Source organism: Homalodisca vitripennis, chromosome 6 (genome assembly GCF_021130785.1).
Source record: "Homalodisca vitripennis isolate AUS2020 chromosome 6, UT_GWSS_2.1, whole genome shotgun sequence".
Taxonomy (NCBI): Eukaryota; Metazoa; Arthropoda; class Insecta; order Hemiptera; family Cicadellidae; genus Homalodisca; species Homalodisca vitripennis.
The window spans coordinates 36,386,453-36,402,509 of record NC_060212.1 but is presented as its reverse complement, the minus strand read 5'-3'; the positions used below and the strand labels follow the sequence as shown (position 1 = coordinate 36,402,509).

The 16,057-nt window shown below is 32.8% G+C and overlaps 1 protein-coding gene across 7 annotated transcripts in view; it reads right to left on the bottom strand.

Annotated features, from left to right (window-relative positions):
• The window catches only part of LOC124364298 (glycerophosphocholine phosphodiesterase GPCPD1-like), a 60,667-nt gene that overhangs the window by 35,595 nt on the left and 9,015 nt on the right, over window positions 1-16,057 (bottom strand). For 6 of the 7 annotated variants that reach the window (XM_046819663.1, XM_046819661.1, XM_046819664.1 and 3 more), the window contains exons 2-7: window positions 14,571-14,823; window positions 13,855-14,024; window positions 11,718-11,878; window positions 5,593-5,736; window positions 3,890-4,000; window positions 688-738 (exon numbers count right to left, since the gene is read on the bottom strand). In XM_046819663.1, the coding sequence (XP_046675619.1) occupies window positions 688-738; window positions 3,890-4,000; window positions 5,593-5,736; window positions 11,718-11,878; window positions 13,855-14,024; window positions 14,571-14,815 (882 nt within the window). In that variant the 5' untranslated portion in view covers window positions 14,816-14,823. The remainder of the gene's footprint in view (window positions 1-687; window positions 739-3,889; window positions 4,001-5,592; window positions 5,737-11,717; window positions 11,879-13,854; window positions 14,025-14,570; window positions 14,824-16,057) is intronic. The other variant, XM_046819659.1, reaches the window with a different exon arrangement.

The window sequence follows — 16,057 nt, the reverse complement described above, 5'->3', positions numbered from 1 at the left end:
CCAACAAACTCACCAATGGCAACTCATAAAAAAAGTCACATACAAAGATATTTTGTATTTTTATAATACATCATAATTTAAAACCTTGATTGATTAGTAAGAACCCGATGGAATGAAATTACAAGTTGATGTTAGATTGCAGAATTTAAAGAAAACGTTTGAAATTTTCAGACATGTCGGCTAAAAAAAGTTTTAACACATCTTAACCACACAGATGTCAATTAAAACTAATGATTTAAACCAATGTCGGAAATATATCCAGTCCATGCAGTGAATAAAAATAAAGACAGTTGCAGATGTCACAATTGAAAATGCTGAAATCAATTAAGTGAAAACCAGTTTTACAGTATTAATCAGTGAACAATCCAAATAATTGATCAGACCAAAACTATTAAACTGAAATAATACAGCTATTAGCCACACCATTTGAAAATAAGCACTTAGGAAATGAAATATCTTTCCCATGAATGAATGATTTAGTTAAATTCAACAAATTAAATGATTCTTGATTATGAGCGTTGCAATAAAATGAAACCTTCTCTAGGTGACTGTTATGAATTGATACTAAGTGAAGTGTAGTGTTAATAAAATTGTTTTAGCTGGCTATGGGCAGACATGCAGAGGACGAGACAAGTTAAACTGAAACCAGACTTATCTAATTCTTCTAATCTAGGCTTGCCAACTTACTAAATAGCCATATCCTGCAGCGTGTGTGATATCTGAAGTAACACCAGGTGTCTACAAAAAGAGAGCTTTACGAATCGATTCACTTTATCTGGTATAAAACAGAGCACTTCCCAATATTACAGAAAATAGTATATAAAACTGGTAAAAAAATAAAGAAATCAACTGAATAAAAAATTGAAATAGTATAGTTTTAAATACATCCAAGATTTATTGCAACTGTACCGGATTTCCAGTAATGCTGACCATTTATGGTACTCTAAGTCGTTCCCACTGCAGAAAAGCACTGGTTATTCCACTTTACTAGGCAATGCCCAAAATCTTACTGCCCGCTTCCTGACATTTGATCCATAAACACTAAAAAATTACTACTTTACTACTGGCATTTGAAATTGTTAACATTTAAATATCAATTAAGAATTAAATTAGAAACCTCTTTGTGAAAAATCCATAAAAACTAATTTGTTGTTTTAAAAATATGGATTGTTATACTCCGTCTTACAGTAAATTTTGGTGGAAATCCATTTATTGTAATAACATTTAAACAATTATAAAACAGATTATAAGTACAATGTTATTTATAAATAAATTATTTTAATGTCAACCTTCAGAATTAATATTTATGACATTTCCTACTTTATATTTTTAAATGCTTATATTTATTTAGCAACAAACATCAACATTGTTATAACACAAGATATAAAGATAACTTCTTGTATTCTCAACATTGTCTCATAAGTTTAGAAAATACGTAAAGAAAAAAATTGTATTACAAATTACAAAAACTGAAAATATTTAAAGAATTCATAAGACATTATTTATTTAATAACTTGTAAACTTTCCTGATCAATTGATTAATTTTAAAAATGACTAACTGTGTGCTATCTATGAGTCTTATTTTTGTTTTTAAAATACAAATATTTAGATATTTTGTAACTTATTTATTGTTTTTGTGTACTATATTGACAGTGTCATTGTTTTTCTTGCTTTTGCTATGTATGAACATAATTTTTGTGGCAATAAAGTCAGATTGATTTACACTGTCTGTGAGTATGCCCATCCATACAGAGAGATAGTCAACCACCTACACTTGTTGACAAACACGTTAGAACCAGTCTTCCAATAATTCAGTAACACATATATCAACACAGATTTTCCAGCACTCTTATTTAATTAAGCTAAACCAAATTTCAGTTCTCCGGATACGAGATGCAACAAGCACAACTTTAATATCGGTTTTCACGGTTTTATACCATGCAAATGTCGCCCTTATTCGCCCATGAGTGCAATTACAATGAATTTTATGCAGTTTTTTAAAATGAAATTCTACTATGCATTATTTAACAACTTGTACTGTGACTAGTTCTTAGTTTTACAGACATGGTACAACCTTCATGCTCAGACTTGGCTAAGTGAATCTGCTGACAGTGAAGTTCAACACAATGATATGGATCTAGATGTGAATATAAACTGGATGACGGAGCAATTTACCATACAAGGTCTGACGCACTTACTTTATTATTTCTACAAATAAAATCTCAAAACAAAGATCGGTAATTCTAAGCAATTCTATGGGTCAACCTCGATTTTTCTCATATTACAATATAATGTTCTAATAGTCAATTAGAAAAGGAAATGACTAGAATTTCTTGCCGGAAAGCAGTTATAGGGAGCAGGCAACTCATATTACAATATAATGTTCCAATAGTCAATTAGAAAAGGAAATGACTAGAATTTCTTGCTGGAAAGCAGTTATAGGGAGCAGGCAACCGCGAGCTTAGATTACCTATTAGTGATCAGGGGCACTGACGTGATCTGGGCTTCAAATTTGGAACTACTCGAGTTAATTTTTTTTCTAAAAGAGCAAGCAGCGCGAAGCGCTGCGCAGCGGCCAAGCATCGTGCGTGATCTTCGTCTATACTGAATTGATTCAGGCCAAAGGAATGACACAGATTTTTACGGAGATTTTGTATTGGGCGGATTATATTGGTTTACTTTGCTTTCCAGCATGTAATTATGTGTTTAAAATTGTTTTACATACATTACCTACATTATATTGTAATATGTAATAACAATTTATCAGAAATTTTTAATAAAAAAAAGGATCACGCTCGATGCTTGCCCGCTGCGCAGCGCTTCGCGCTGCTTGCTCTTTTAGAAAAAAAAATTAACTCGAATAGTTCCAAATTTGAAGCCCAGATCACGTCAGTGCCCCTGATCACTAATAGGTAAATCTAAGCAATATATGACCGTCTGGCGGTTGCCTGCTCCCTATAACTGCTTTCCGGCAAGAAATTCTAGTCATTTCCTTTTCTAATTGACTATTGGAACATTATATTGTAATATGAGAAAAATCGAGGTTGACCCATATATTGCTTAGAATTACCCAAAGATCTTATAAAACATTTATTTTACAGTCAGGGAATACTTTTGAGATAAGCCTCATTCAACATTCTGAGTACTGGTTTTTGGCCCCAATTTGAAGACAATTATGAAGTCATTCGTCAATCAGACACATTTAAAAGATTGATTTTCTAATTCATAACTAGTAATTTGTTTGTACAACTGTAACTACTTTTACTAAATAAGGTTTTCCTAAACACCAAATTACAAATACTGATTTTGTGATGTTTAAATTGATGAATGAATGAATAATTGGTCCTTTATTTTATTAATGAAGTTAAAATGACCACTGCTATGTTCTTACACTTTCCCTGCGTCCATAAATATAAATACAAAATTATTTGTAAACATCACAAAAACTTATCTCAAAAATCAAATAATAGATAAAAATTAAACTAATTAACTGGTTTCAACATGTGGCAGTGAATGTATTGATTTCATTGATTTTGTAATCTTAGGCTTAAAAGTTACTGATCTAAAGTTGCTATTTGACAATTTATAACAAAATTATTGGCATAATTTTTTATTTGAATAAAGTAAGTCTGCTCTTCCTGCATGATCTCTGTACTGAAATGCGTTTTTACGCACACATAAATAATTTTCATAATTCTTTTATAACCTGATTTTTATTTTTTACTTACAGTAATATATTTTAACACTAAACACCAATAACTAATTGCTTATGAGATGAGAAAATGAAACTACTTTCTCTGGTACATTCATTTACAGCTAATAAACAAAACTACGTACAACTAAACATCAAACTGTTAAACTTGAATGAATAAATACAACTTTGTCTTACATGTATCTCCGGGTTATGCATGAGGACTTGGAAGATAATAAAATCATTATCCCCGATGGCTCTACCGAACTGATCCTGGGGACGGAACTCTCTTTCAGCTTCGTTCATCACCTGAAGAATACAAACAATTAAGGTAAACATTACCCACAATGTATATATATTTTTAAAACTTTTAGTGAGCAACTCTGCAACATATTTTGTGTATGTGTATAATACAAGAAGAACATCAGTATATCAATTTTAAATTTGCACTAATCATCATCTACAAAATCACTTCTTTCATGTGAGTAGCTGTTTATTTTTAAGGAGGGTTTTTATGTGTTAGAAAGAATATGTTATGTGTATTGGAATACTTTAAACAAATTTTAGAAAATTTTAGAGGATGCCAAATTTGGTATCTTGCTTTACAGCTGAGTGGTAGCTGTAAACTGATAAGCCATTACAGAAAAAATTGAGTTTCAAATTGAAATCTCTTTTGTGGTGGAATATTGATGATCTGAGAATGAGGGTTGCAGTGAAACTCAAAAGGAACAAAGTCGAAATCCTGGTCATACTGCTTCATTGTCACATTGCTAAATTAATTTTTTATTCAAAAATTGATTGGCTATCTTTCAAAGGTTTAAGAATTCAATAAGAAGTTGGTAGAACTATGTTCTTGAGAAAATATTTTATTTTGACTCTGGGAGATTGGGAATCTAATTAGATTTATACTGAAAAGTTTTTTCTGATCTTTAAAGCCAGGTGTGTTTCTTATGGCTTTTGAGTTGAGTTTCTTGCTGTATTGACTTGGCAGTAGATGCGAACTGAGTATAGATCACCAACTCAAACTAAATTCAATACTGTTGTTACTATCCTAACGATGCTCACCTGTTTTATCTACTAAAAGCATGTGTTATGTTACACACTTCCTGCAAAACATTATTATTCACTACTTTAATTTAAAAATAAAAACATTCATAAAACAACATTTCTATTTGCCATCGTTCAGTGAAACAAGAAAACAGTAACACTACGTTTCGAGATCTGCAATCTGATCTCTTCTTCAGGTAAAGAACTAACCTAATACATAATTACAAACTAAGTTAAAATAAACAAATCTTACTAAAGCGTTGTGGCACGCCTAAGTCAGGAATCACAACCTACATGTTGTTGTCAACTTCACTAACACTAAAGACATGCACTTAATACAAAACTATACAAAACAGTAATCATTAAAAGTAAACTACGGAATACAGGTCACAATGCGTCTTCACTCGTATACTGACCACCTACGACTGACCAGAGTCCTGTTTCCTTCACAATCCTTCCATCGTCAAAAATAACCTTTAAACAAAGAATTTCTATTTGGATATGATTTTGGGATTGCTGGTATTAATCTTATATTATACTTATATACACTTACAATTTAAAGCAATCCATTGTTTTTTTGCGTTATAGTTTTGCGTGCTTACACCATTGTCAAATACACATTCAAATAATGTACAAAAGAAGTGTCCTGGCTCTCACAAGTTCCTTTATGGAGGGTCTTAATTTTACATTTTTGGATTATTTTTATACTATTTAAATTCTTTATAATTTGACTAATGCTATTATTCTTACTTAAAAAAATGTAAGTTAGTTTTATGAGCCCAAAGATTCAACTGAAAAAGATTAAACTACAAAAAAGTTAAATCTACTTTGAATGAGAAAATAAATTCGCTCACAGATATTTCAACGATCGGCCAAGGGTTCTGACTGTCAGTCAGATCCATGTTCTCCAAACTGATGGTCTCTTCCAGCGGTGCAGGGTTGACATCGTGCATGGAGTTTGCTTTCGTCAGGTGCACTGGAGTCAGTTTGACGTACACCTGAGAAATAAAATTAGAATTACTGTAGTAAGAACAAACAATGAAATGTTTTAAAAATAGTCTGGCTCAGTCAGAAGAATTAGGTAGATTTTGTGATAACGAAAATATTAATAATTTGTTCCTGGATTCGCATGTAATCAATATCTCGATAGCTGTTGTGAGAGATACAAAAACACAATTTATTACAGAAAGTTTACAAAATGTCATTAGCATTCCAGAACACTTATTCTTATTCTCTAAATCCTTAAATATCTGAATTGTGAAACTTTACCAGGTGCCTTATTGGAACGAAATAGTGTACCAAGCTGACCTATAAATGACTGAGACATTTATAAGATCAATCTTTGCAACAAGTTCGAACTTGTTTCACTGCTTCCTGATGTTAGAGTAGAAAAAGTTCAAAAACTCAATACATCTTCCGCCAGCAAAAAATAGCTATATAAGGAACATTGTCAAATTAAGTCTTGCGCAGTCCTTTAAAAATATCTTCTGCCAAAACAATATTCTAACCTTCCCGTTTATTTATATTTTTATTCGAAAATCAGAGTTTTTATGCCTGCATTCGTCTTTACCTCTTTACTTGAAAAGTGTTCCTGATGAAAGGGAATTCATGAATAATCAATCATTGTTGAGGAATTATTTCTAATTGATTATGTCTGCAGCAGGTTTGGCAGAAATCAATCATAGGAAAACACACACACTTGCACACATGCTTGATTACACAGACACACATATATACAACATAGAACACACTCACACTATATATTTGTTTATATACATATATATAAACAAATACATCACAACTTCTGTCAATCGCTTTCTACTTTCCTATATTACTTTCCTTCTTGTAGTATAAGTTAGCCGCTAAATCGATGGGATTAAAGAATAATGAACAATTTTATTTAATAATTAAGGATAATATAAGTATACCTTAAGTTCAAAGTTTTAATTAGCATAAGCCAGTTTAAAGATGTTTTTTGTATGTTAATGTTAAATAAAATAGTGAATCGAGTTATATTTAATCAGAAAATGTTAATAAGTAAGGACGATTAGATGTTGTTTATATTTCTAAGGTCTGAAAAGTATTCCAAAATGGACGTTCATTATGCTGAAATGATAATACTCTTTATCAGACTGTGAATAGTCCCATTTTACTTACACTATCAAAAATAAACTTATTGTTCATAATAAAGGACGTTGTTAATCGTCTCTAAGTAGGTTTGTTGTCTCATTATTGTTGTTATGTAGAATGAATTTCACTGGTTGTTTCATGTTTATCTTGTTATGGTTATGTCGTTGTTTTGAGTGTATTTATCTCGGATCTGGATTATTTAGTGATTTTAACGCGTCAGCTTGTTTAAGGTTCGAACGTATATACATGGACACAGTTACTTATTAATGTTTATCTACAAAAAAGGGGTAATCGATAACTTGATAGTTTAATTTACGTAAACTTTATTTTATTTATTTCATGTGTGTCTACCGTCCATTTTTGTGGGAAAATACAAGGTGGGAAATTTATTTTTTAAAGTGGGTAGTTTTGTGTATTGGGACAGGAATAACATTAATATTCTGTGTGAAATAATTATGATGGAAAATTAGAGGTTTGGTTTGCACACTTTTGTAAGTTTGAATGAAAATTCACAGAGATCTTTAAAATGGTTCCTGCATGATTGTTTGAAGTCTAAATTGCTTCATATCCGTATTGCTTTTTTATGAGCTTTGAAAAGTTTTTCTGTAAACAGTGACATGCCACAGCAATACCATACCTCAACAAAATACCAAAAACAATACCATACCTCATAAAATACTCAAAATAAACAGTTTTTGCCATTCTTAGATCTGTCAGATTCAAAAATATGATGATGGAACAGATATACCCATCCCTCACTATATTAAGAAGAAATCAGCAGTACATACATCTAACACTCAGCCCACAGAAGACCATGACCGTATCATTACAGTATCAAGTGATGAGGTCAACGATATAAAACTTTTAAGGTCACAAACACCTCAAGCAAAGGAGGAGCGACCAAAGAATCCATCGTCCGGACTCTATAATTTTTTAGGGCAACCTCAAAAGCGAAAGAAACGTTACAGAGAATACCAAACCAGAGTAATCTTAAATACCTCCTTCAAAAAGACTTCTCGACAAATTTCTCAACCTGTTTTCAATCACCTAAAGCAACAAAATGGTCTAAAACCACAAACACCGGAAACAGCCTAACCATCTTCCATCAAAATATTAACTCTGTAAAGAATAAAACACTAAGATTGGAACACACACTTGAAATTTTAAGACCCCACATACTCATTCTATCTGAACATGGATTAAAAGATAACCAGCTAAAAAACACCAGACTAGCAGGATACAATCTAGTCGGAGGCTTTTCGAGGGAAAACTCTAAGAATGGAGGTGTAGCTATTTATTCAAAGGAAGACCTAAGTAATGTAAAACAACATCGAAGAGCACTGCAACCTATCCAGAGAACTGGTGTGTGAACTCCACTCGGTAAAAATTGAATTGAAGAAAAAAAACCGTGTACTTACTAGGCGTCTACAGACCACCTAACAGCAACCTTGAAGAAGCCCTGGACATTATATCAGAAACTCTGGAGAAAATCCCTACATGGAAATGTCCCACAATTATCATGGGCGATATAAATGTGGACAAACTGTCAGGAAAACAAGACAACATTAAACTGGAGTGTATGCTAGTAAGCCACAACATCAGACGACTTCAGCTTCCGGCAACAAGAGTTACTCTTAACACTGCAACATCCATTGATATGATATGTTCTAACTTAAATGATGAAGAAATTATGACAGATGTGATTACTAAAGGACTATCGGATCATAAAGCACAGCTCTGTACAGTTAACTTTCAGACCAATACCACCCCATCACCAATTTCAACTACTCGGAAATACACTCAAGAAAATCTAAACCATCTTAAGAACATATTAGCAAGAGAATCCTGGGATGATGTTTTCAAATCAAACAATGTAGATGAAGCCTATAATTTCTTAAACATCACACTAAGACTTGCCCTGAACGCTGCATGTCCCCAAAAGATGACTAGAACAAAACCAAAAAAGAAACTCACTGCAATATCAAGTGAAGAAATGTTAAACCTTAAAAAAGACTACCTCAAAGCACTACAGGATGAGATACTTCAAGGTACCGAAGAAGCTAAAGCACGAACTGCTGCCAAAAAGAAAAATTATGATCTGAAACTAAAACAGATAAAGAGAGAGGCCACAGCTGATTATATCAACAAGGCTGCCAATAAACAGAAAGCTCTCTGGAGAGTGATCGATTATGAAAGATGTAAACCCTCAAACCAAACAAATCAGATCACACTTGAAGTAAACAATCAAGTAATACAAGATCCCTTCCTCGTAGCACAGTATATTAACGAATATTTTGTCTCAATCGCTGAAAAAACACTCAAAGAGGCAGGACAATCTACAAAACTGAATAACGCAGAACCTGTAACCCATAATGGTGTACCTGATCTCATCCTCCTCCCAACAACAACACTGGAAGTCACAAACATCATTTCTTCCATGCAATCAAAACCATCATCAGGAGTAGATGAAATCTCTTCAATTCTTCTCAAACACTGCAAGGAAGAACTACCACCTCCCCTTGTTTCTGTTATAAATCAATCATTTCTGCAAGGCTGTTTTCCAAAAGCGCTAAAACTGGCAAAAGTTTATCCAAAACTAAAAAAGAACCCATCCACTTTAATAGATAACTACAGACCAATATCCCTTATCTCTACCATCTCAAAAGTAACTGAGAAAATTGTACTTTCCCGTCTCATGAACCACCTTACAACTCATAACCTCCTTACAACCCAGCAACATGGTTTCCTAAGGGGCAAATCAACAGCCTCAGCTCTCATAAGCTTCACTGAGAATATACTGGAGCTACTGGAAGAAGGGAATTCCACCAGTGCCTTCTTCTTGGACTTCAGCAAAGCTTTTGATTGCTTGGACCACGCACTTGTTCTACAGAAAATGGAGAAAATGGGTGTGACAGGGAAAACTATGAAATGGATGACCAGCTCCCTGAAGGAGCGTTGACAAATAGTAGAAATCTCATACACAAGAAACAATACAATCTACAAGGTCTCATCTACTCCACTATCAATCAATAGAGGGGTCCCACAGGGCTCGGTACTTGGCCCTGTACTATTTATCCTCTTCACAAACGACCTACCGAAAGAGCTTCAGGACTACAGCCGGGTGATGATGTACGCAGACGATACTGCTCTAATTGTAGCCGACAAACAACCTTCGGAGCTTGAGGTATCTTTTATTGCCCTGAGTATGGCAAAACAATACTGCCATCAGAATGAGCTTGTGCTAAACTCAAGTAAAACACAGCAAATAAATTTTGGGCTGAAAACTATAAAAACCTCCAGTCTTCCAGAAGTGGAACTTACAACTGAAGCAAAATACCTTGGGATTATTATTGACAGTAAACTAACATGGACCTCACACATAAATCAACTATGTAAAAGACTTAACAGCAGTTTATATGTTATAAAAAGGCTAAAAACTACTTGCAACCTGGACACAGCCAAAACTGCATACTTCTCGCTGTTCGAGTCACATTTACGATATGGTGTGACAGTGTGGGACAACTCCTCAATAACAAATCGGCAAAGAGTATTAGTTTTACAGAAAAAAGCAGTGAGAACATTAGCAGACCTAAATGCTTTGGACTCCTGTCGATCAGCTTTCAAAGATCTAAACATACTGACAGTTGTGTCCTTGTTCATTTTGGAAGTAATCTGCTATGCTGTCTCACAAAATCTTACAAGACTGGGAGAGACACACAACTATAACACCAGAAATGCAAACGACTTCACCCTGCCCAACCATCACCTTACAAAGTACGAGAGGCAGCCAAGCTACATGGGACGAAAACTCTTCAACCATCTACCTGACCATCTAAAGAAAAGCAGTATAAAGTGAAGAACTTCAAATCTCAACTGAAAACATGGCTCATCAAACAGACATTTTACCCAATTGACGAATTTGTGACCTGGAACAACTAAAAAATCATTTTTCTTTTCTATCTCTGTATTGTTATTATTATTGTTATTGTTATTGCATAGCTTAGCATACTGTGACGCCTATTCTGTACTCTATGTCCATGAATAAAGAATGTTGTATTGTATTGTAATGTTTGCATAACATGCTGAATTTAATTTTCTAATTAATTGATTGATTGATGTTATTTTTCCCATCTCAAATTGTCATATAAAATAACACCAAGAAATTTACAAGTTTTATTGTCTGTATGTATTATACATCTGAAATGTTATAAGTGTATGATCATGTCAATCGATGTATTAGAAATCCTCTGCTTCTTCACAGCAAAAGAAAAGCACGAATGACAAAATCATCATTATTCAAGACCATGATGGATGTATTTTTTATATAAAAGAGATCGTACACATTGATTGGGTACCAGAGAGGTAAACAGAATCAGAATTAGTACATTAGCGTCCTACCTAACCTACATGACTGTATATGGAGAAAAGAGAATTTGTGAAAAAACAAGTCAGGAAAAACAATGTTCCAGCTTACAAAGCTTTGTCATTGTTGACATTTTTGACCAAACACAACATCTATCTGACTTGGCCCCCTGTGACTTCTTTTGTTCCCTAAAGTCAAGAACGAGAAGTAAGACTGTTGAAGGCAGTAAAAGAAAAAGCAAGGAAGTTATACACAGGTTATGAAAAATGCTATGCATTGTGGAAAATTCACATGGAGCAGTTTAGAGATCGAGGTAGGAAGTACATTGAAGGTGATAACATAAGTTGTAAATATATGTATAAGTAAAATTTGTTTTTAGTCTCAGTCAGTTATTTTCTAATCACATCTCATACATACTCCAATATTAAATAACGCATCTATTTCTCTAAAACGATAAAATTATAAAGGAAGGGATTCACCACTGACCGGTCTGTTCCGCAACTTCGGCTTCCACAGCTCTATCGGCTTGTTGAACAGCTTGAACTGTATAGCTGTCTCGGATGTGAGCCAGCCTCTCTCCACTCTCTCGCAGTGGTTGTAGCAACCAAACGTATCGATTTCACTTCCTTCGTCCATATTTGATTCCTCTGTGAACACATCATTTGATTAATTAAAATACTTTATTTACAAAGGAAGTTTTCACAAGGTGCCCACCTATATTTAAGCAAACATGGACAAAAAGTTGTAAATAATCAGCATTAATAGTACAGGATTTGTTCGGAAAGTTAGGTTTACATACTATTGGAAATAACTTAGAAATATCATTTCCACATCTTAGTTTATAATAGCCTTACCCAAGATCTAATGAGGAGAACAAGATTTCTGTTTTTAAAAGCGGTTTTTATAAACTAAATGGGAGTACACCACACCACGTGTTGTGCAACAGGCTTCACTCAGGTTGTATAGAAAAAAAACCAATATAGACAATGGCGTCTGGCCATTTTGTTGTCACGTATATCTTTCCGCTACATTAAAACATATTTATTTTAAATAATTGTTCATTATTTATTTAATTTACTTAAGCCAATAAATTGATTTCATTTGTTTCAATTAATTTAGGAACACTCCCTGTTGAACCCAATCTAATTATCATATTATTTATAACAATAATTTTCAGAATGTCTAATAGATGTGACCAGTGAACCAACAATAAATCCGTGTTCTAAAGTTCTCCCACTCAGGATCTTTTCCATTATACGTAAACCAATACATATTATATGTGTATATCAATACGAATTATACGTGTACCAATACGTATTATACGTATAACAATATGTATTATGCATATACCAGACTGAAAAAGTAGATCTTTTTGCAAATGAAGTAGGAACCTTTGTGCCTCAACTTTGTTATTTGAACTGCCATTATCTGTCTCAGCAATAAGCTCTTGCCTGCGATAAGCAAGGATCTGCACATTAGTTAAACAGCACTACCACTGTGTCTGTGTCTTGTTCCTGCGCATTTTGCGATGAACTTTCTACTTTTAGCGGGTACTTATAAAACTTACGGAGATGTAATTCAATTCTTTTAAGAGAGGTCCATCCTACATAGTATGAGAAAATGTGTTTGTGGTCACAATATGCTTATAATAAATAAATTAAAGTGAGTTTTGTTCTAAACACGAATGCCATGAATATAAATCAATTCCAGTGCGGTACTGGTTGTACATTTTTAAGACTCATATATCAACCAGATCCTTCTCGACATTGTGAAGTATTGACCATCTTCATAAAGATGAAACTATTGCTATTACATTCCATTTAATGTGCCATGAAATAATAATGCATTTTTAATCTTCATAGTAGACATATAACAGAAAAAATTCATTGAAGAAGAAGACAAGCACAAGTTCTTGAAATGTAGTGTGTAACACGTGAGGTGAGGACTCCCCATTTTTAATGTATTTTTTGCACTGTGTCAGAATACACAGTTATTGGAGGGTACGTCTCTAGGACATCTCTCTTCTACCCTCCCGCTCTTCACTGTTACAGTTACAGTTGAACATTCAGAGTCAACAGATGATCGTTAAATTATTGTTTAGCTCTAGTTTCCCATACACAACTGAATTAATATGCTTGCTTCACAAGAATTATTTTAACCTTTTACAGATTCAATCAGAACTTTTTTATATTTCTTAGTTTGAGAAACTTAGGCTAGAAATATTTGATTTTTTATTGATAAAAACCCATGAGTCATGGCACCGTAAGTTGGTGTACGGGCTTAAACTGTCATGGTAAACAAGAGTTTGAACAGTTGAACCAAATAAAAGATTTACCATTTCCTACAGTTTTTTTTTTTTTTTTTTTTTTTTTTTTTTTTTTTTTTTTTTTTTTTTTTTTTTTTTTAAGAAACCAGTAGTGTTTTAGATATTTGAAATAAAAAAAGAAAGGTAAAAAGTAGATTACAGATGAATTAATAAATAATAATTTTGTTTGCCTTACACTATACATATTTAATAATAAAACCCTACTTCAGTCTTACTTTAAATTAAAACTTATAACATATTACAATACAAAATCCATACATCCTAAACTAAAAACAAAACAGCAGTTGTACTATTTACCTGTTCCCGGTATTTTCCTGGGGTATGAATTGGTCTCCCATCTACGCACAATAATTTGACGGCCTACTTGTCGCAAGTGATCCGGTTCTACCACGACACAGACGCAATAACGGAACTCAATGTCCTTGTGGAGGGGAACCTTCGCCACACCTGACCATTTGTAGCCATCTCTAAAACACACAATAGTAAAATTTGAATCCAAGATGCATTCATTAACAAAGATACATTTTAGGCAGAATTACCGATACAGGAATCCCATTCACTACTTGAGTGCCAAATTACACACAATTACCTCTGTTGCAGAAAGAATAATACAAATGAGATCTTTTATTAGTGTTCAATAATTACTCTTATACTGGATATCTAAATTCTTTCTTGCCCTTTAAGTAAATACTAACAAAACAGCTGGTATAAATGCAGACAAACTAAACATAATCCTAACATTAAAAACCCAAAGGAAACATTAGGTACATTAATAGCCATGTAGTCCATTTTACGTCTATGTTTGTTACCAATCCACAATACATCTAAGACATTTAGAGCAGATTTTATTTAATCTGAATTGTAGTAATCCAGACATATTCTGTTTTTGTCTGAATTGGCTGGAATATACCGAATTGAATCATATACAGCAGCCTAAATCATTGGCAATCATATATACATTAAAATTTGGTAATATACTCAATAACAAAACATGTAGTATTATTATTACATACTCGTCCAATTTTAGCTGAAAAACTCTGTCACTATTCCAGCGTCCAAGGGAAAAGCTTTCGCCAGTAACACAAACTACTTCTCCGGGAGCCGTCTCAGCTGCGACCTGGAAGCGCCAATCTTTCAGAGGACCTTCTCCTGCTAGTGACTCTGCCCGGAGCAGCTTCTCTCTCAGATCTTTCACGTCATCCTCTCTGTCTTTGGATAATATGCGATAATCTTCTTCATTTTCCCACCAACGCAGCATTTTTGAATCTGAAAAATATAATCTCTCTTTATTCTATAATACAGTCTATTATATTATGTCATTTGAGCAAATATTTTTGAAAACTATTTAAACATTCAATTTATTTTGCTAGCCTATAAATCATATTAAAAACTGTGTCACTTTATGTCATTTCTAATTAGTATATGCTCCTAGCCCTAGTAAATGTTCGAAACGGACAACCAGTTTTAACACTTTACAACCTTTTATAAACTATAGATTATTGTAGAAAATAATAAATGATAAATCACAAAAAAGTTTTAATGAGATAAATACAAATTTTGTAGAAGTTAAATCTCTAACTTTGACTTTTTTATATGGTAAGATCAGTATTTATAAAAATCTGATATAGCAAAAAACCCCCAATTCCAAAAGAGACAAATATATAGTATGTTAGTTTTCTTGTAATGAGTAGGCTAGTATATTTTGAATAGTAGTAATTTTACAAAAAATGTTATATACCTAAACTAAATTTATAAGAAATATTTTTTGTAACTCTGTAGAAATATGCATAACCTCAAAAATGTTATTGTGTAGCCAGTAAAACGTGCTCTTGGGTCAAAATAGTTTTCTTTTAATACCATATTCAAGTTTTATATGAAAAACCAATTAATCAATTTTTTAATCAAAATCAAAATTTTGTAACTACTGTAAAATTTGAAATTAACAGCACAAAACTCGTGTTTTTATTCAAACTATAATTTTTCTTTGTATTTTCATTTAATGTTAGTTAAGTAATCCAATTTGTTTCTTCTAAATATTTTATTTTTCATTTGTTGTTGACTGGTAACTTACGGATGTTTGTTTTGATATCAATTAATTATGTGCTTGTTTGTAAGTAATACGTAGCTCCTAGTCATCATCAGTTTATGCATGTTAGCTACCACTTGTAAATTTTTTATTGTATATTTTTTGATGTATTGGGTTTCTCCCGTTGAAATAAATAAATTAAAATTAATATTGATATAAAAATCCAGGTCCTCTTAATGTGCCGTATCCTAAAAAGATTATTTATTGATGTTCAACACATAATTTTAAAAAGTACTGAGCAAAAAAATATTGATTTTTCAACAGGTTGGAATTTAATAAGTGGCTTACAATCGTTATTCGATTATTATTATCGAATGGTTCCATTGTTTTTATCCAAAGGAATAATTTAGGGTAGAGTACGATAAGCAGACCCGGTTTTTTATATTGAAATTGGCAAAGGATATTACTTAATCA